Source organism: Chanodichthys erythropterus, chromosome 15 (assembly GCF_024489055.1).
Source record: "Chanodichthys erythropterus isolate Z2021 chromosome 15, ASM2448905v1, whole genome shotgun sequence".
NCBI classification, from domain to species: Eukaryota; Metazoa; Chordata; class Actinopteri; order Cypriniformes; family Xenocyprididae; genus Chanodichthys; species Chanodichthys erythropterus.
In genome coordinates this window covers 32,453,491-32,475,384 of record NC_090235.1, presented here as the reverse complement: position 1 = coordinate 32,475,384, position 21,894 = coordinate 32,453,491, and the positions used below count along the sequence as shown (strand labels likewise).

Genomic DNA, 21,894 nt, shown 5'->3' with positions numbered 1-21,894 from the left:
ATTGCAGCCATTTGCTAAAAAAAATTTTCCTCATTAATGTACACACAGCACCCCATATTGACAGAAAAACAGAATTGTTGACATTTTTGCAGATTTATTAAAAAAGAAAAACTGAAATATCACATGGTCCTAAGTATTCAGACCCTTTGCTGTGACACTTTTATTTAACTCAGGTGCTGTCCATTTCTTCTGATCATCCTTGAGATGGTTCTACACCTTCATGAGGTCAAAGGAACTGCCTGAAGAGCTCAGAGAAAGAATTGTGGCAAGGCACAGATCTGGCCAAGGTTACAAAAAAATTTCTGCTGCACTTAAGGTTCCTAAGAGCACAGTGGCCTCCATAATCCTTAAATGGAAGACGTTTGGGACGACCAGAACCCTTCCTAGAGCTGGCTGTCCGGCCAAACTGAGTTATCGGGGGAGAAGAGCCTTGGTGAGAGAGGTAAAGAAGAACCCAAAATCACTGTGGCTGAGCTCCAGAGATGCAGTCGGGAGATGGGAGAAAGTTGTAGAAAGTCAACCATCACTGCAGCCCTCCACCAGTCGGGGCTTTATGGCAGAGTGGCCCGACGGAAGTCTCTCCTCAGTGCAAGACACATGAAAGCCCGCATGGAGTTTGCTAAAAAAAACACCTGAAGGACTCAAAGATGGTGAGAAATAAGATTCTCTGGTCTGATGAGACCAAGATAGAACTTTTTGGCCTTAATTCTAAGCAGTATGTGTGGAGAAAACCAGGCACTGCTCATCACCTGTCCAATACAGTCCCAACAGTGAAGCATGGTGGTGGCAGCATCATGCTGTGGGGGTGTTTTTCAGCTGCAGGGACAGGACGACTGGTTGCAATCGAGGGAAAGATGAATGTGGCCAAGTACAGGGATATCCTGGACGAAAACCTTGCTCAGGACCTCAGACTGGGCTGAAGGTTTACCTTCCAACAAGACAATGACCCTAAGCACACAGCTAAAATAACGAAGGAGTGGCTTCACAACAACTCCGTGACTGTTCTTGAATGGCCCAGCCAGAGCCCTGACTTAAACCTAATTGTGCACCTCTGGAGAGACCTAAAAATGGTTGTCCACCAACGTTTACCATCCAACCTGAAAGAACTGGAAAGGATCTGCAAGGAGGAATAGCAGAGGATCCCCAAATCCAGGTGTGAAAAACTTGTTGAATCTTTCCCAAAAAGACTCATGGCTGTATTAGATCAAAAGGGTGCTTCTACTAAATACTGAGCAAAAGGTCTGAATACTTAGGACCATGTGATATTTCAGTTTTTCTTTTTAAATAAATCTGCAAAAATGTCAACAATTGTGTTTTTCTGTCAATATGGGGTGCTGTGTGTACATTAATGAGGAAAAAAAATAAACTTAAATGATTTTAGCAAATGGCTGCAATATAACAAAGAGTGAAAAATTTAAGGGGGTCTGAATACTTTCTGTACCCACTGTATATACATACATATATACATACATACATACATACACACACATATTTTATTTTTGAGGGGGGAGGGAAATATGATCTGGACATAAAGACATTATTGATCATTTAAAAGGAAAATGTCAGTGGGTTGATTGGTGGAGTTCACCATGTGTCGATGACGTAGCTGAGTTGCGTGGGTGGGATCAGGCTCATTCATTTGCTCGATGAGAGAGGGAGGAGGCAGGAGGTGGGCCAGTCGAGATCCAGTACTGGGGGAGTCCAAATGTGGGAAGAAGTACCTATAGGTACAGAATGGGGACAAAGCCCGACAAGCAACAGAAACGAGAAACAACCACAACACAGACACACAAGCACAAGAGAGAGATGTAAAAATGGACATTGAGGAAAAACAAATAAACAAATGTGAATAATGATGAATGAAGAGGGAAAAGGTTCACATCACACAAGATAGCATTATCAGGAGGAGAGTTAATGAAATGTTCCAGTTTGCAATGAAGGTTTTACCAACAGCATCTAAAACATTCTGTTAATTACCACAAAAGATAATTTTAGCTTGTCCTTCAGCTTATAAAACCTACACTAATGTTTACAGATATGCCTTTATAATGGAAACCTATGGGGCAAGACAAAATAGAACCAGAAACCTTTTTTTCAACTATCAGAGCAATTTTTATTCCACATGATTTTATGGGGTTTATCATTTTTATAATTTCATCAACCAAAAATTGGGACATTATTTGTAATCGTTAGTCTTACAACCTGTCATTTTAATTTTTCTGAAATTTCCACTAATAAATAATTCAATTAAAAAGACAAAATTTATCAAATTAAAAACATATTTAAAATAAATTTAGCCTAAAGTAAATTGCCTCTAAGTATATGACTACCGATATGGGAATAAAATATGGTTTTCAGTTGCTTCTAAACTAGAAAATAAGGTTACACTTCATTTTAAGGTGACATAGTTACATTGTACTTACTCAAATAAGTACGGAGCAATATTTAAGGATTAGTCCACTTTCAAATAAAATTTTCCTGGTAATGTACTCACCCCCATATCATCCAAGATGTTCATGTCCTCCTTTCGTCAGTCAAAAAGAAATTAAGGTTAATTAAGCATATGGAAAGTGTTTATAAAGCATATACAGTTGTATTTTTTTTTTTTTTTTCGAAAATGACTGATTGTTTCGCTAGATAAGACACTTATTCCTAGTCTGGTATCGTTTAAAGCCCTTTGAAGCTGTAATTTTGACCTTCAACCGTTTGGAGGCCATTGAAGTCCAATATAAGGAGAATAATCCTGGAATGTTTTCACATTTTTGATTCTTTTTGACTGACGAAAGGAGGACATGATGGATGATATGGGGGTGAGTAAATTATCAGGAAAATTTTATTTGAAAGTGGACATATCCTTTAATATATCCACATGTACTTACTATAGTTATGGTAAGGCTTAGGGTCAGTTACTTGGAATTATGCATAATTTACTGTTATTACTATAGTAAGTACATGTAGTAATATGTAACTACGGCACCTTAAAATAAAGTTACAGAAAATAAAGGAAAAAAAACTTCAGTAACTTTTACTAGAAAAACTGCAGGATTGACTGTTCAAACCTGCAATCAACACTGTGATTTGTGTAACAAGCCTGTGCTTTAAATATATAGGGGTCATGTCATCTGAGTGGGACTGAATCAGGATTTTGTTCACAGTGACATTTCAGCTTTTTATTAAGATATTTAATTTCTTTTAAATTGTCTTTTCAGACCAACATGTTCCTCTTATAAGGTTTCTTTGAATAAGAACCACACAATTCAGAGAAACCTTGGAGAGGTCTTTATTACATAAATCAAAACTGAAAAACATTCTTTATTTTACAAAAAAAAAAAAAAGAAATAAGAAAAAACAAACAAAAACTAGTATCTCAAGATGGATATTACCAATATATAACATCAATGATCAGATGCCAGCTTTTAATTTATTCATGCACCAAATCCCTGAACTGACACACTTTTGGTGATGGTTTATTAATGGAAATAGATATTGTTTAGCAGATCAAATGTTTCCTCATTGAATACTAAGCTTTACTTCTGCAAAAAGTTGCTTGTTTTAGAACAAACTGTCTGTGCCCACATCCTAAAATAGTAACTGAAATACTATAACACAGTTAGTTTGACAAATTGAATGTGATGTGTTAGTAATTCCAAGAGCATATTTGGAGACATAAAATTTGAGTAGAACTGGGCTTTATGACCCAGTGTCTCCCTCTACTGTCCACACCACAGAATACATGGTGAGCGGCATTCAGCACAAACATGTGTAGTGTTCTTTTGGAAGCCTCAAGTCCATTTACTTACCTTCATGCTGTTCCAAGTGCAAATTAGTATTTTTTTTTTTTTTTTTTAATTGAGGGTTTTTAGAATGTTTCCTTTTGTGCGTCACAGAAGAAACTCAGTTGTAAAAGTTCTGGAACAATACGAAGGCAAGTAAACAATGACAATTTTGAGTTATCTGTTCCTTTAAAAGCAACTATAACAGTAAACGGATACAGTCAATGCAAATGGGTGCAGACAATTAAACTATGAAACTTGCAAATGACCTAAACATAAGTATTAAAATAAATAATTAATAATGCATCACATCACAACGATTAATAAGAATGTCAGTATTGAGGAGTCATGTTTAGTGTAATTTGTTCAATAATACAAAAAATGCTCAATGTCAGGTAAGTGCCACTGAACAGAACACACAAGCGCAGTTCCTTTAACAGCCACACAACAAATCGTGCCGTCAGCACACGTTTCTGTAAGATTAGTAGCTAGAAGAGTGTACAGGTGTCACACCGTGCAGAGAAGGTGTCAATGAGGTCTCGGTCCAATCCTGTGCATGTGCATGCAGCAAGCAGCCAATCAGCATGTTATGCCATTAGCCTGGCATCAGCTGAGCTTTTTTTCTGTTAAAAACAAGATATTTAATTAAGTATAAACCACAAACTTGAAAAAATGCAAATGCAGTCAAATGCATATACAAATACAATAAAATAAAAATGCCTTTAAAAAAGTCATTTTTGTACCTTTATTAAAAAAAGTCTAATATATATGCCAGACCTACTCATTTGTGATGAATTTCTCTAAATTCTATCCATTTTCATATTGTAATTTAATTTTAACCATTTCAAGCAAAGATAACTATATTGAGGGTTATACTGCTCATCTCTACATCACATCACCGCCACATACCTGCCAGCAGAAGCCGCCCCAACAACCATCTGAGCAGCTCCTGGGACTCCCACAGTGCTCAGAGCAGCAGTGTGTCCAGAGGAGCCGTTCACTGGGCTCCCGTCTCCTCTCAGGATCCCTGTGCACTTCCAGTTGTCCATATAATTAGCTGCAGACAAGATGAAACAGAATTCACAGCAACATTGAGTTATGAGTTTGAGTTATGATATTTGAGGTTAAAAAAAAAAATGCATGGATAAATCATTCACAAAAATTTACAACGTATAACATGCATTTAGAAAATAGGGGTGAATTTTCATTTTATGCTGACTTTTAAGTAGAACAGCACGATTAATCATAAAAAAAAAATTAAAAAAAATCTCGATTCAAACACCCATGCGATTCACCTGTGTTTTTTAGTCTACTAAACTTTTGACTAAAAAAAAAAAACACACACACACACCAAAACATTCAGATCACTGTCTCTGACCCAGAGTGAGTAGTTGTCATGTAGAGGTATGAAACAGATATACAAACTTTTCAACCACACAGTATCATTAATTAAGTTTTAAAAATATTCAAATTAATCACAGAAGTACTGTGTTAAAAGTTTATAATTCGGATATAAACACTGATGTCTACGGTAGCAAAAGTAGCAGGAAGTAGATTGAGTTGACGGCTGACCTTTCCAGAGTCGCACACAGCCATCATCTCCAGAGGAGGCCAGGAGAGTGCTGGTGATATTCCAGCTCACGCGCCACACCTGGGAGTTGTGACTGTCAAACTGAGCCATCACCTGCACCTCAAACTTAGTGGGACCAGAGCTGTTGGCACTCTCTCTCCTGTCAGACACACAACATGAACCAACTGCACCAACTAAAGTCTTACAGTCAGAGGAAAATGTGAGTGGTGTTTGCCCATTTAAAACTCAGCACAATGAAGCTACTGTAGGGCATTGACAGGTGGCTTAGAAGTTCTAACTTAAAGGAACACTCCACTTTTTTTGAAAATAGGCTAATTTTCCAACTCCCCTAGAGTTAAACAGTTGAGTTTTACCGTTTTCGAATCCATTCAGCCGATCTCCGGTTCTGGCGGTACCACTTTTAGCATAGCTTAGCATAGTTCATTGAATCTGATTAGACCGTTAGCATCTCGCTTAAAAATGACCAAAGAGTTTTGATATTTTTCCTATTTAAAACTTGACTCTTCTGTAGTTAAATCGTGTACTAAGACCGACGGAAAATAAAAAGTTGTGATTTTCTAGGCTGATATGGCTAGGAACTATACTCTCATTCAGGCGTAATAATCAAGGAACTTTGCTGCCGTTCCATGGCTGCAGCAGTGCAATGATATTACGCAGCACCCGTGAGCGCCAGCTTGCACAGGGAACGTGCCTTGCAACCATGGAGACGTTTGTGAGAGACGCTGCGTAATATCATTGCGCCTGCTGCACCCATGGAACGGCAGCAAAGTTCCTTGATTATTACGCTGGAATGAGAGTATAGTTCCTAGCCATATCAGCCTAGAAAATCACAACTTTTCATTTTCCGCCAGTCTTAGTACACAATGTAACTACAGAAGAGTCAAGTTTTAAATAGGAAAAATATCAAAACTCTTTGGTCATTTTTAAGCACAATGCTAACGGTCTAATCAGATTCAATGAACTATGCTAAGCTATGCTAAAAGTGGTACCGCCAGAACCGGAGATCGGCTGAATGGATTCGAAAACGGTAAAACTCAACTGTTTAACTCTAGGGGAGTTGGAAAATGAGCCTATTTTCAAAAAAAAGTGGAGTGTTCCTTTAAGCAGATGTTAGCACATTGCTATTGTGAATGGTGCTTACTACAGAATTGTTTAATAAAAAAATTAAAAATAAGAAAAGATACAGGAAATTTCACCAGACGACTTAAAGGATTAGTAGGTAACTATTGTCAACTTGTCCAAACTGCAAATCTGGGCAAAAATCTGAGCAAAAGTCATGTAGTGTATTCCAGCCTTAAGATGACCAATTTGACTGCTTAGCTTTTTTTTTACTACCGAGCGTGATATCCTATTTACCTCAATGGTATGAGTTTGAAAATGCGGACGTCTTTGGTCGCTATCGCCAGCACATGGAAGGATCTCCCCAGATTAGGGGCAAAGGCGATGTCATGTACTGGGTCAGTCACAGTCATCAACGTCTCTGCTTTGGCATACTTCCTAAAGGTCAACATAAACCCATTAGAAACACACTTATAATAAAAAAATAGAAATGAAAGAACTGATGCATGAAGTGAAACTCATATACCTTGTATTTTCATTATACTCATAGATTTGCACTTTGCCACTGTATGTGACATTGCTGTCGTCACTGCCCACAGCTATCATTGGAGGATGAGCTCGAGAGCTAAAAGGCAGAACAAACAGTTGTGACAATCAAGAATACTTCTTTCATATCATATTTGATTGTGTGGGTGAGTGTGTGTAGATGGGGTTCAGACCTGGAGGGGTTCCAGGAGATGCAGGAGCAGGAGAGCTTGCAGGAGATCTCGTGCTGCAGTGACCACTGGCTGAGGTTCATCACATCAGGGGCCTCGTAGATACGCACCACGCCGTCTGCAGAGCAGGTGGTCAACATTAGACCCATGTGCTTCGGTGCAAACTTCACATCAGTCACTGACGTCCGACTGTCCACCAGTGTGGTTCTCTTGATCTGGAGAAGCAGAGAAGAAATCAATAGAAGAACTATGACATTGCTTCAGATTTGCACAAAAACCTGATTGGTTACCAACCTCTTTTCAGAAAATTCACATTACTTTCAAAATCGCATATTTACATTTAGCAGAAACTGTATCCAAAGCAACTCAACTTCACTTATACTATACTTGTCACTTCATGCATTCCCTGGGAATCAAACCCATTGCTAGTGTAACGGCTTTGTTAGAGCACCGACTCCCATGCCAGCGAACCCAGGTACGAGTCTTGCTTAGAGTGGGCGGTTCGAACAGGAGGGGTTACATTGGTGCCGTGACCCGGATGGGAGTGAGTGTAATGGACATAGGCCGGTAAGAGTTGTGCACATAAACCTCACTCCCCTGATCTCAAGAGGCACTCTAGCAAGTGATGCTAGAGACTAGGGCTGGGCGATATATCGCATGCGATTGTCACGCGCATTTCGTCAGTGAAGCCGGTTCCCTGGTTACCGCTAAATAATCAGGGAACCGGCTTTACTTTAACCGGTTTACGCAATATCGCGTTCATTATCGCAGATGAATTGCCTTCGATAATGAACGTGATATTGCGTAGCTTGACAGTGAACTATGGTTCTGTCTATTAAATGCCACTCCATTTGAAAGCAGGTGATGGCGATTTAGCGGTTATCAGGGAACCGGCTTTACTGACGAAATGCGCGTGACAATCGCATGCGATATATCGCCCAGCCCTACTAGAGACTGCGTTCTAGAGCACCCGACTCCCATGCCAGCGGACCCGGGTATGAGTCCCGCTTAGAGCGGGTGGTTCGAACATGGGGGGTTACACTAGCACCATGCTCTACTCTTTGAGCAACAGGAAAAGCAAGAAGTAAGCACCTATGATGGGCGTAATTGGAGAATCCAGTCAAAAAAAAAAAAAAAAAAAAGAATTTAATGTAGAACACGGAATGTCATAAAATTTGGAAAATTTTGGATGACTAAATCTAAAGTAGGGCTGTAGAGTTAATCAAATAGCGATATGATATACTAGTGTCTGTGAAGATTAAAGTGCAAAAAGACTGCTATTACAGCATGTCGGCATGTTCTGTGTCTCTTTGTGTGAATGAGTGGCACAGTGTGTCTACTACATATACTCAAGCATGGCATGCATGATGCTTGTTTGTTTTCAGTATCTGCCGTCTCACTATATGAGGGCATGAACTTCACCACAGCTGTCATTTCACCAGCATTTCAGAAATTATGACAGAAATATATTACAAGTATTACTACTTGTACTGTAGAATGTACTTCTCAAAGTAATAATAATAATATTTCTTAAATTTATTAAAAATTCTACATACCCAGTGACTCTGACCACGCTGTTTGTCATTGGATTCGCCGACTATCTCCTCCCATACAGCCGCAGTGCGGTCAAACGAACAAGATGCCAACACTTGACCGAACTCAGGATGCGCCCATGTCACCCTCCAAACAGAACCACTATGGGTCTACAACAGACAGTCAGTCAGAAGAACCATTAAAACCATTCCAGGAATTCCTCAAATAATGTGTCTGATCACATTAATTAATTATTTTCACATTTAGGCATGATTTCACAGTCACTGCTTAGATTAAGCCAGGATAAGGCCTAAATTAGGACATTCATATAGCTTTTATAAATGTTCCTAAGAAAAAATCATTACTGATGTCTTCTTGAGACAAAACAATTGCACTGACATATGGCAGTGTAAGTTTCTTTTGGTTAAAACAGCTCAAACATGCATTTTAGTCTGGGACTAGCTGAAGCATTGTCTGTGAAACTTGCCTATTAGGAGGTACACAAATTTTAATAGCAATATTTTTGTTTGACAAAATAAAAAAGTGCTAAAATGAATATGCATCTAATAGTATCCCAACCTTTTAACCAATGTATGAATGAGGGTGTAAACTAAAGTCAGCTATAAGGGTTACATGGAGAAAAAACAAAAATCATACCTTCCAACTAGCAGTGCAGCGCCACTCTCCATCATCACCTTTGTCCCAAACCTAGAACAGTTCACAAAAGCCAAACATTTGTCAACAATATGGAAAACAAGTATGCACATAACCTCAACCTTAGCTCCTATCTGAAGCTGCTATCGGTTGAATCCCCAAACTTCAAATCTGTCAATCCATCTCATGTGATGCAATAGAGCCTGCTTGACCATTTTTAATTTTCCTAATTTTTGTGTTTACCCATGTATTAGTATCGCAATACCATCTGTTTCTTTTTATTTTCACTTTATTTAATGCTAAACTTTGAGAGTTCTTGATCATTACATTTAAAGTCAAATTTTAAGTCTAATGAACAAGAAATTGTTTCAATAACTTGAAATTTCCTCAGTATTGTTTCAAGCAGTTCAGACCATCCTGTGCTGAGATATAGTTGAGGTTTCCGTAAACATCTGTATAAACCAAAATGTGTTGTTGGCCAGGACAAAGTCCGCATGAAATGGAAGTTGCTTTTTATTCCCAATTGTGATGTATAACTGAATGAAACGGCTTATCAAATAAGAACAAATGTAGGGCGGGGCTTGATTTTGTCCATCGGAGTTGATTGGACTGTTGTGGTTTGCTTTCGCTGTGATGTCATGTGAGTGACAGGTTGTCCAGCCCTCACTCCAGTAAACACATCATGGGGGATGAGATGTTGCAAGAGGAAAGGGATGTCATAAAAATAAGACATTTTTATTTTGATTTTATTGTGACTTTAAACGGATTAAAAAGGTGACCACTCAAAAAAAAAAATTAAAAAAAATGGAAAATTAAATTAAATAAAAAACCAAATTCACCATTTCGGACCATATTTACAACTGAATTACATACAACATGATGGGGGTTAATGCTGCCTTCGTGCTATCGGAAATTTGATTAAGTTGTGATTCAAGTTTCGAAATGGGAGGGCGTTCATGTGCAATTTTTACCTAGGAAAAACGATCATTCCGAGAGCACGTGAAGGCAGCATAACAGACACATATTCGTCTCCAATTCAATCTATCAACTAATCGTTTAATACACCGACCAAACCTCTAATTTCATAGCATCTAACCTAATCTCTCTCATAAACTATAGTCTGGAGACTCATACATAACACGGGATAGTATTTCCAAACTGATGCACAGCTGCAGAAAAGCAAATTCTGCCCAATTAAATATCAGGCAATGTATTAAAACCTAGTGAGCTGCCCGCCTTGACCGCATTTTTTGGGTATCAAAGGCGCATGTAGTATTTATCTTCTAGGTAGGCAGCTCAATACAATTCTGGACAAAGTCTCTATAAAGTCCTGTCCAGTTAAACTGATCACACAAAAGAGTGTTTTCTTGCCTTGACGCTTTGATCACTGGAGCACGTCGCCATCCTGCGACCATGAAAGTCATAAGAAACATCGTGAATCAGATCTTTATGATCCGCTGCGATGCTCTTCGCCACGAACATCTTCTAGTAAAACTATTCTTGACGGCACCAAGAAAATATCTCAAACAAATTGTAAATAAAAAAGCAGATAGGCGCTTGGTCAAACTTCAGCACAAATTCTAACTCTACCGGTGAAATGTTTTTTTTTTTGTTTTTTTTTTTACTCGAAATCTTTGCTCGCTGCTTTACTGCAGATGAAAACATCCGAGAGCCAATTACTGCCACCTACTGCACTAGAGGAGTTACTGCTACCACTATTAAAGGGTTAGTTCACCCAAAAAATGAAAATAATGTCATATATTACTCATCCTCATGTCGTTCTACACCCGTAAGGCCTTCATTCAACTTCGGAATACAAATTAAGATATTTTTGATTAAATCCAATGGCTCAGTGAGGCCTGCATTCAAAGCAATGACATTTCCTGTCTCAAGATCAATAAAGGTACTAAAAACATATTTAAAACGGTTCATGCGAGTTCAGTTCTACCTTAATATTTTAAAGCGAAGGGAATACTTTTTGTGCGCCAAAAAAAAAAAAAAAAAAAGACTTTTCAACAATAAATTGATGGGCCGATTTCAAAACACTGCTTCTGAGCTTTACGAATCGAATCAGTGACTCTGATCTCCTATCAAACGGCTAAACTGCTGAAATAACGTGACTTTGGCTCTCCAAGTCCGGCGCTTCCGGACTTTGGCTCTTCCACTGAACTAGCATGAACTGATATGTTAAATATGTTTTTAGTACCTTTATGGATCTTGAGAGAGGAAATGTCATTGCTGTGAATGCAGGCCTCACTGAGCCATCGGATTTAATCAAAAATATCTTAATGTATCTTAATAACCTTGTGTTCTGATGAATGAAGGATGGGTGTGGAACAAAATGAGTGTGAGTAATAAATGACAATAAATATGCAACATTTCTCTCAAGCTCACACACCACTTACACAACTCTATTTCTTTACAAGACTGCCATCTTGTGGAAGTGGACCAATTGTATTAAGAATGTTTTGCTCATATCTCTAAAAAACGGAAGCAGGAAATTACATCAACTCTCCATTTCGAGGTAAACAAAACTTTAGTGCTGTGACTATCCAGCTGTGTTTAGTGCGTGCAGTGAAATGGCTGAAGCTAGGGTTTCTCAGGAGCAGTTCAGCTGTCCAGTGTGTCTGGATCTACTGAAGGATCCAGTGACCATTCCCTGTGGACACAATTACTGTACGAGCTGCATTACATGCTACTGGAATCAAGAGGATCGGGGAAAAGTCTACAGCTGCCCTGAGTGCAGACAGACCTTCAGTCCAAGACCTGATTTAAATAAAAACACCCTGCTGGCTGAAGTGGTGGGACAACTGAAGTTGACTGAACTCCAAACTGCTGTTCCTGCTGGAGCTGGAGATTTGGAGTGTGACGTCTGCACTGGAAGAAAATGCAAAGCCGTCAAGTCCTGTCTGGTGTGTCTGAACTCTTTCTGTCAAAATCACCTTGAACAACATGAAAATCTCTTCAGAGGAAAGAGACACAACTTGATGGACGCAACTGGACAGCTTCAGAAGATGATATGCAGTAAACATGAAAAGCTTTTAGAAATTTTCTGCCGTACTGACCATCAGTGTATCTGTATGCTGTGTATGGTGGATGAACACAAAAACCATGACACTGTATCAACTGCAGCAGAGAGGGCTGAGAAACAGGTATTGACTGAAAGACACTGGCATGATTATTCAGATCTCTGAGATGAAAACAAATACTCAAAAACATTTTGTGCTTTCAATTCCGCTCATATTTTTGTGATGTACTGTTTTTGTGATATCCTACAGAAACACTTTGGTGAGACACAGAGAAAATTCCAGCAGCAAATCCAGGTGAGAGAGAAGAAGCTTCAGGAGCTAAAAGATGCTGTGGAGGATCACAAGGTGAGTTTAGAGAAGAACTGGTTTCAGACTCAGTTAAGACTCTTCTGCAGTCGGTCAGTGAGGGTGATTTTTCAGTCCCACTGAAGCACAGCAGACTGTGAGGCTGTGAGCAACAGAGAGAGCTGATTGTAATGTGTGTCCTACAGCGATCTGCACAGACAGCAGTGCAGAACAGTGAGAGGATCTTCAATGAGCTCATCTGCTCCATTGAGAGAAGACGCGCTGAGGTCTCACAGATGATCAGAGATCGAGAAAAGACTGCAGTGAGTCAAGCTGAAGGATTCATGAAGCGACTGGAACAGGAGATTTGTCAACTGAGGAGGACAGGTGCTGAGCTGGAGCAGCTTTCACAAACACCAGATCACATTCATTTTCTCCAGGTAGAAACCCCTTTAGTCTTTTCATTACAGGTACTAACAGGGCTGTACAGTGCGACATAATGTCCAAACTGTGATTTGGCTTAGTGTAATCATGAAATTGCAAGGTTTTAATTAAATATACAGTGGGTATGGAAAGTATTCAGACCCCCTTAAATTTTTCACTCTTTGTTATATTGCAGCCATTTGCTAAAATCATTTAAGTTCATTTTTTTCCTCATTAATGTACATACAGCACCCCATATTGACAGAAAAACACAATTGTTGACATTTTTGCAGATTTATTTAAAAAGAAAAACGGAAATATCACATGGTCCTAAGTATTCAGACCCTTTGCTCAGTATTTAGTAGAAGCACCCTTTTGATCTAATACAGCCATGAGTCTTTTTGGGAAAGATGCAACAAGTTTTTCACACCTGGATTTGGGGATACTCTGCCATTCCTCCTTGCAGATCCTTTCCAGTTCTGTCAGGTTGGATGGTAAACGTTGGTGGACAGCTATTTTTAGGTCTCTCCAGAGATTCTCAATTTGGTTTAAGTCAGGGCTCTGGCTCGGCCATTCAAGAACAGTCACAGAGCTGTTGTGAAGCCACTCCTTCGTTATTTTAGCTGTGTGCTGGAGAAGGTTTCCATCCAGGATATCCCTGTACTTGGCCGCATTCATCTTTCCCTCGATTGCAACCAGTCGTCCTGTCCCTGCAGCTGAAAAACACCCCCACAACATGATGCTGCCACCACCATGCTTTACTGTTGGGACTGTACTGGACAGGTGATGAGCAGTGCCTGGTTTTCTCCACACATACCGCTTAGAATTAAGGCCAAAAAGTTCTATCTTGGTCTCATCAGACCAGAGAATCTTATTTCTCACCATCTTTGAGTCCTTCAGGTGTTTTTTTTAGCAAACTCCATGCAGGCTTTCATGTGTCTTGCACTGAGGAGAGGCTTCCGTCGGGCCACTCTGCCATAAAGCCCCGACTGGTGGAGGGCTGCAGTGATGGTTGACTTTCTACAACTTTCTCCCATCTCCCGACTGCATCTCTGGAGCTCAGCCACAGTGATCTTTGGGTTCTTCTTTACCCCTCTCACCAAGGCTCTTCTCCCCCGATAGCTCAGTTTGGCCGGACGGCCAGCTCTAGGAAGGGTTCTGGTCGTCCCAAATGTCTTTATGTCCATTTAAGGATTATGGAGGCCACTGTGCTCTTAGGATCCTTAAGTGCAGCAGAAATTTTTTTGGTAACCTTGGCCAGATCTGTGCCTTGCCACAATTCTGTCTCTGAGCTCTTCAGGCAGTTCCTTTGACCTCATGATTCTCATTTGCTCTGACATGCACTGTGAGCTGTAAGGTGAGCTGTGGCTTTCCTAATCAAGTCCAGTCAGTATAATCAAACACAGCTGGACTCAAATGAAGGTGTAGAACCATCTCAAGGATGATCAGAAGAAATGGACAGCCCCTGAGTTAAATATATGAGTGTTACAGCAAAAGGTCTGAATACTTAGGACCATGTGATATTTCAGTTTTTCTTTTTTAATAAATAAAATGTCAACAATTCTGTGTTTTTCTGTCAATATGGGGTGCTGTGTGTAAATTAATGAGGAAAAAAAATGAACTTAAATGATTTTAGCAAATGGCTGCAATATAACAAAGAGTGAAAAATTTAAGGGGGTCTGAATACTTTCCGTACCCACTGTATGCACAGCATGTTTCATGGTGAAGCACACTATGAACAGAGCGGATCGATTGGTTTGCAGTAAATGCTGCTCCATCTCTGTAAAGGCAGGAACACACCAAACCGAAGCCGGAAAACTAGTGGCGACGAAAGCAGACTGCGAGGTTGGCTCAATTCGGCAGCGTCTGGGCCCAAAGTTGGCCTGACACACACAACCAACGCTCGACAGCTGACGGCCAAGTAGCACGTCCGTTCTGCGCCTGCGTAAAATGCCTTTCCGTACCAGCAGGTGGCAGTAGCTAAAATGCCAATCAGGATGATCAGATGGCCCGACGGACCGACGAGTTCCGACCCCGATTCAACATGTCGAATCGGCCTTAAAAAAGCAGACGAGGACCAACTTTAGTTGACGGTGCGGAACACACTGAGAAAACTTTGTCGGCCGACGAACAAAAACTGCCCGACGGCCGACCGTCAGCTTGGTGTGTTCCTCCTTTAAGTGCTGCGAGTTTGAGTAACTTATAACATTATAGCATTTGAAAAAGCAACACGCGCCAAACATCTTTCCAAACTTGTGTTTACAAACCTGTCGTCCAACGAAAGAGATAATTTAATGACATGTATTTACTCCAAACTCACTTCATAGCGTCAGTCAAGTGTTTGAACTAACTTCCTTTGTGATCTGATATGGCTTCATATCATAGAATGAGGCTGAAATATAGTATTATATTTCAGTGATAAAGGCCCATTAGCATTGCATTACATTACAAATATACTTTATTCTTATGAAAATACCTGAGATGTCTAGAAGAACACAGATAAACTGTATATGGTAGCAATCGTATGTTTATTGTCTTTATTTCAGTAGTCAAATCTGTGTTTCATTCTACTACAGCGATAGCTGTGGTATTTATCCATACAAGTGATTTCCTGGAACGCCATAAGTTGTATGACTTATATGGCCCTGTCCCAAATTGCACCCTAAACACTACCAGTCCGCACATTCGTGACGTAACGCTGCTTTCACTGTCGGGAAGAAGTCTGCTGTGGTGCTCGCTTCAGTGTGGGCTCGGCAAAAGTACACATCGAGGGCACATATTGACCGCAAAGGGCGCTCATAAGCACCCTCCTCTGTGTCACTAATTATAACAGTCACATCCCCCCATTTCTGGGTAATAAAAAATGGAAAATAAGAAATTTTTTAATAGTTTATAATAGTTAATAATTTTCTCTCCGTGGATGAATAAGATTTTCTGACAAAAATTAAAGGTGCTCTATGTAGGAATGACACCCAGTGTTCAAAATAGGTACTGCAGTCCAAATTCAAAATATTGTTTGCCCCGCCCGCTCGTTCAAAGACGCGGGTTGCCAGCAACAGTAGGTAGCGCAATTCCCAATGAAAGCTGAGGAGACTTACACACTGTAAGCTGATGAGTTGATTTATCTATTTCAATATGCTGTCGTTCGTATAGATATTTAGATGGATTCAGAGGCTTTTTAGGTCAGGTAGAATCTACGATTCTCTGACACAGTTTGTTTGCTGGTTTCCATGGCTACAATATGCTGTGTTTTCCGCCAACTGGCAACTTGTGATGTTGAAATACAATTGGATAAACTGGCAGCATACGGTTTTGCACACACCAAAACAAAGAAAGACGTTCCGACACGGAACGCACATTTTCAAAATAGAATACCTGGCTGTAGCAATGTTTTTCTGAGAAACAAGTAGGTGAACTTAGCATGTTTCCTAAATATCTGCAAACATATCGGGGTATTTTTATGCTTTATTAAAGTAAAAATCTTACATAGAGCCCCTTTAAGAAACTAGAGTCAATGATTTTTATCATAATTTAATATTTTATTAATACAATTTTAGACCTTTCTAATGATTTATTTGCCTGGCAAGGCCAGACTGATATATCTGATATATCAGTCTGGTCAGTCCGCCCTCCGTCGCGATTCGAGTCAACTCCAAATCGTACCGTGCAATCAGATTCGTTTATTTCAGTGACGCAAACAGCGTCACTCTAGTGCGGCGAAAGTCCCTTCAATATCAACAAAGATTGCGCAAGCGAGACCCAAGAGTTTGTTCTATTCAACCGTGAAATTAGTTTCAAGTGACCAGAAACACATTAATTATGTACTTTTCGCTGTTGACTCTCTTGTCGCTTTGCTAGCGTCATATCCGCCCTTCTCTGATTGGTTTACTCCGCTTCCTGTTTGCTCAGATTTGCTCCGCCCTAGAAATCGAATTGATTCAAATGTCTTTATGTCCATTTAAGGATTATGGAGGCCACTGTGCTCTTAGGATCCTTAAGTGCAGCAGAAATTTTTTTGGTAACCTTGGCCAGATCTGTGCCTTGCCACAATTCTGTCTCTGAGCTCTTCAGGCAGTTCCTTTGACCTCATGATTCTCATTTGCTCTGACATGCACTGTGAGCTGTAAGGTGAGCTGTGGCTTTCCTAATCAAGTCCAGTCAGTATAATCAAACACAGCTGGACTCAAATGAAGGTGTAGAACCATCTCAAGGATGATCAGAAGAAATGGACCTTTGCACATATTGACCGCAAAGGGCGCTCATAAGCACCCTCCTCTGTGTCACTAATTATAACAGTCACATCCCCCCATTTCTGGGTAATAAAAAATGGAAAATAAGAAATTTTTTAATAGTTTATAATAGTTAATAATTTTCTCTCCGTGGATGAATAAGATTTTCTGACAAAAATTAAAGGTGCTCTATGTAGGAATGACACCCAGTGTTCAAAATAGGTACTGCAGTCCAAATTCAAAATATTGTTTGCCCCGCCCGCTCGTTCAAAGACGCGGGTTGCCAGCAACAGTAGGTAGCGCAATTCCCAATGAAAGCTGAGGAGACTTACACACTGTAAGCTGATGAGTTGATTTATCTATTTCAATATGCTGTCGTTCGTATAGATATTTAGATGGATTCAGAGGCTTTTTAGGTCAGGTAGAATCTACGATTCTCTGACACAGTTTGTTTGCTGGTTTCCATGGCTACAATATGCTGTGTTTTCCGCCAACTGGCAACTTGTGATGTTGAAATACAATTGGATAAACTGGCAGCATACGGTTTTGCACACACCAAAACAAAGAAAGACGTTCCGACACGGAACGCACATTTTCAAAATAGAATACCTGGCTGTAGCAATGTTTTTCTGAGAAACAAGTAGGTGAACTTAGCATGTTTCCTAAATATCTGCAAACATATCGGGGTATTTTTATGCTTTATTAAAGTAAAAATCTTACATAGAGCCCCTTTAAGAAACTAGAGTCAATGATTTTTATCATAATTTAATATTTTATTAATACAATTTTAGACCTTTCTAATGATTTATTTGCCTGGCAAGGCCAGACTGATATATCTGATATATCAGTCTGGTCAGTCCGCCCTCCGTCGCGATTCGAGTCAACTCCAAATCGTACCGTGCAATCAGATTCGTTTATTTCAGTGACGCAAACAGCGTCACTCTAGTGCGGCGAAAGTCCCTTCAATATCAACAAAGATTGCGCAAGCGAGACCCAAGAGTTTGTTCTATTCAACCGTGAAATTAGTTTCAAGTGACCAGAAACACATTAATTATGTACTTTTCGCTGTTGACTCTCTTGTCGCTTTGCTAGCGTCATATCCGCCCTTCTCTGATTGGTTTACTCCGCTTCCTGTTTGCTCAGATTTGCTCCGCCCTAGAAATCGAATTGATTCAATGGCTGACCAGACTCATCTGCTGGTACAGTGGTGAGGCTGGATTTTCCAGGCAAATGATTTATATGAAAATTAAGTGGTATTTTCAAGTGCCCAACCAAAATGGATAGATTTTGTTTGGATTGTGATTATTGATAATGGGTTATATAAACAAAATTGACTTAAAAGCAAGAGGTGTTACATTCGTGCAATCTGCCATTTTTGGCATATTAAGAAAATGTTTGTCTGAATATAATAAAATGTAATAAATATAATAAAATTTCTTGTTGACATTTGTTTTTTGTGTGCCCTGTATAGAACATAATGTCTTTTATCAGTCACATGCCTGTTTAATTGATGAACTGCACTACTTGGTTGTTTTCAGAGATGGTAACACTGTTTTATACTTGTGCTACAACCTGTGCTAGAGTGCTTTCAACCTCTGTAGCACCAATGCTAATTGCAAAAAAGTTAATGTACAGCCCTGATATATATATATATCCTGATATATATATATATATATATATATATATATATATATATATATATATATATATATATATATATATATATATATATATATCCTGATATATATATATATATATATATATATATATATATATATATATATATATATATATATATATATATATATATCCTGATATATATATATATATATATATATTATATATATGAAGTATTTTCTATAATCTTTTTTTATACCGGTTGTTTGTCTTTGTGTCTGTGCAGAGTTTCCCAACTCTCCCTGTCCCTGCTGAATCTCCAGACGTTCCCAGCATCACTGTCAGTTATTACAATGATGTAGGAAAATCTGTCTCTCAACTGAGACAGAAACTGGAGGATTTCTGCAGAAAGGAGATTGAAAAAATATCTGGCAGAGGTATTTAAATATAAATGTAATGTAAAAACAATACATGCATAAAAAATGATTACTGAATTTATATATCAATTGTAGCAGAGAGGACGAAGACAGAAAAAGCAGTTTTTGATTTAAGAGGTAAGTGACGGGAGACCCATTTGCTCCCCAAACTAAATGAACACATCACAAATTATGATTTAATTATTCAGTGTTTTAAATTTTAAACATGGTACACAGCATAAATGAGTTCACTCCATCTGAAATTTAACAAATTCAGCAAATCTTTCTTTACAAAGAAGCCATATTATAAAGTTCTATATAATGATCCAAGTCTGGATGGTCAATTACCACTAAAAAAACATGTCAATATTAATCAGGAATATACACTACATGGACAAAAGTATTGTGACACACCTCAAAATTATTGAATTCAGGTGTTCAGTTAGATCTATCGCCATAAGTGTATAAAATCAAGCTCCTACCCACAGTCTGCATTTACAAACATTTGTAGGGGGAAAAACAGGCCGTTTTGAAGAGCTCAGTGAATTCAAGTGTGGTACTGTCATAGGATGCCACTTTTGCAAAAAGTCAGTTCCTGCTAAATATTACATGGTCAACTGGAAGTGGTATTATTGGAAAGTGGAAGAAACATTTAAAAACAGCAGCAACTCTGCCATGAAGCAGAAGACCACAGAAAGTCACAGAGCGGGATCACAGAGTGTTAAGGTTCATGGTGTGTAAAAGTCACCAATGCTCTGCTGATTCAGTAGTTAAAGACTACATACAAAATACATACAAGCCTCACATCAGTAAAATGGCAACTGTTGAATGGAGTGGTTAAACCATGTCACTGGACTCTGGAGCAGTAGAATTGTGTTCTGTGGAGTGACAATCACGCTCACGAGTTTGGAATTGGGCAAATGCCAGGACAACGCTACCTGCCTGTCTGTGTCAGGGTTGGGTGAAGGGATGAGGCGAGGACTCAAGGATGCAGAAACAACAGGCTTTTATTATTAAAAAATAAAACAAAACAAAAAAACCAAGACCAGCATCTGGACAAGAAAGGACTTGAAACAAATCATGGTACATCAGACACCGAACTGACACAGGACTGAAAACACAAGGAGAATAAATAGTGAGCAAACAAGGCAGTTAACAAGAGAGGACAGGTGGGGCAAATTAACCAATAATCAGATAACAAGATGGGCAGAGTCAAGACAATAGGAGAGCACATGGCTCAAAGAAACAGACAAAGAAACAACCATGTGCTCACACTTAAAGCAAGCTTGGAACCGCATGCTCGCCATGACAAGATGATAGCATTGTCAGAGCTGTCACCAAACCAAGAATAAACAGACTGAAGTGACAGAACTCTGACACTACATTGAACACAACACATCAACATGACAACATAAGACGGCAGGAGGGGTCAAGTTACAGGGACAAGGAGACAGCCGAGAAAGTCATAGAGTCAGAAACTCTGCAGAAGTCCAGGGAAAGAAGGTAGGGTTGAGCCATGGAGGCTCATGCGGGTCTGGAGTCGTAGCTGAGGACAAAAGCGGAGCTGGAGGCACAGACCAGGTGGGCTCCAGCAGATCTGAAGTCCTTGGCAGAGGCCCAGGGCAGTACCGGAGGGACAGACCAGGCAGGATCCAGTAGATCTGGAGTCCTGGCAGAGGGCCAGGGCGGTGCTGGAGAGACAGACCAGGCAGGATCCAGCAGATCTGGAGTCCTGGCAGAGGGCCAGGGTGGAGCAGGGAGCTTAGGCGGAGCTGGCAGGGCAGGGAGCAAGGGCGGCTCTGGGACGGCCTCTGTGGCCATGTCTGGGGGAGCGGCCAGCTCTGGGATGGCCTCCGTGGTCATGGCTGGGAGAGTAGGCGGCTCTGGGATGGCCTCTGTGGCCATGTCTGGAAGAGTGGGGTGCTGTGGGATGACCTCTGTGGCTGTGTCTGGGAGAGCCAGTGGCTCTGGGACAGCCTCCGCGGCTATGTGAGAAAGAGCGGGAAGCTCTGGGATTGCCTCTGGGCTGGCAGCGGGCTCTGGGTGGTTGGCTGGTTTGGGGTCAAAATTTTATCATTTGACTTTGAGTCATGTTGTACAATTAAAAGACATATGCTGCTAGCACAGCACAAGTAGGAACAAACTTGTTACTGCACTGGCATTATCAAAGCTATTGCTCACTGAACAAAGCAACATGCTTCACAGTATTAGTACATGCAGTTATGCACCACAACCTAAGTGTAAGCACCACTCTTCTGCATAATAGTAACGATTAAAACTTCAAAATAATAGAAACTCTTTCAAATGTCAAACTGAACATTAAACATTATCAGATGTTTCCCTTAACTCAAAAACATATAAAATAACACATAATTTCAATATTTACTCCATATGCAAAGCATGCTGGGAACTAACAATCACCACCAAATGGTGTCTCTAAATAAAACCACATAATTTATCTAATTCTCTTAAAAAAAATAGGTATTCTTCTTTCCTTATTTTATCAGCTTAATCTGTTCCTCAATTCAAGCCTCAAAAGTGCTTTTCTTGTATCTCTTGGTTTTATTAG

General features: G+C 39.8%; 2 protein-coding genes across 8 annotated transcripts in view; one reads left to right on the top strand and one right to left on the bottom strand.

The window, feature by feature from the left end:
* Nucleotides 1-1,431: 1,431 nt before the first annotated feature.
* On the bottom strand, nt 1,432-10,939 carry seh1l (SEH1-like (S. cerevisiae)). 5 transcript variants are annotated; one of them, XR_010897293.1, is made up of 10 exons: nt 10,698-10,939; nt 9,330-9,380; nt 8,696-8,842; nt 7,143-7,354; nt 6,950-7,048; nt 6,721-6,861; nt 5,346-5,503; nt 4,683-4,830; nt 3,801-4,396; nt 1,625-1,721 (listed from the first exon to the last, which is right to left on the bottom strand). XR_010897293.1 is itself a non-coding variant. In XM_067411632.1 (9 exons), exons 1-9 carry the CDS (start codon nt 10,806-10,808, stop codon nt 1,538-1,540), a joined length of 1,251 nt encoding a protein of 416 aa, XP_067267733.1. In that variant the 5' UTR covers nt 10,809-10,939; the 3' UTR covers nt 1,432-1,537. The 5 variants fall into 5 exon arrangements, 2 of the variants coding, with proteins under 2 accessions (XP_067267733.1, XP_067267732.1); XR_010897295.1 differs by having other exon boundaries at nt 1,634-1,721; nt 4,287-4,396; XR_010897294.1 differs by lacking the exon at nt 1,625-1,721 and having other exon boundaries at nt 2,927-3,909; nt 4,287-4,396.
* A 900-nt stretch (nt 10,940-11,839) lies between these two features.
* Nucleotides 11,840-21,894, top strand: part of ftr56 (finTRIM family, member 56) — a 13,290-nt gene continuing 3,235 nt past the window's right edge. For 2 of the 3 annotated variants that reach the window (XM_067411543.1, XM_067411544.1), the window contains exons 1-5: nt 11,840-12,478; nt 12,605-12,700; nt 12,847-13,080; nt 19,196-19,346; nt 19,422-19,463. In XM_067411543.1, coding sequence (XP_067267644.1) covers nt 11,906-12,478; nt 12,605-12,700; nt 12,847-13,080; nt 19,196-19,346; nt 19,422-19,463 — 1,096 coding nt within the window. In that variant the 5' untranslated portion in view covers nt 11,840-11,905. The remainder of the gene's footprint in view (nt 12,479-12,604; nt 12,701-12,846; nt 13,081-19,195; nt 19,347-19,421; nt 19,464-21,894) is intronic. The other variant, XM_067411546.1, reaches the window with a different exon arrangement.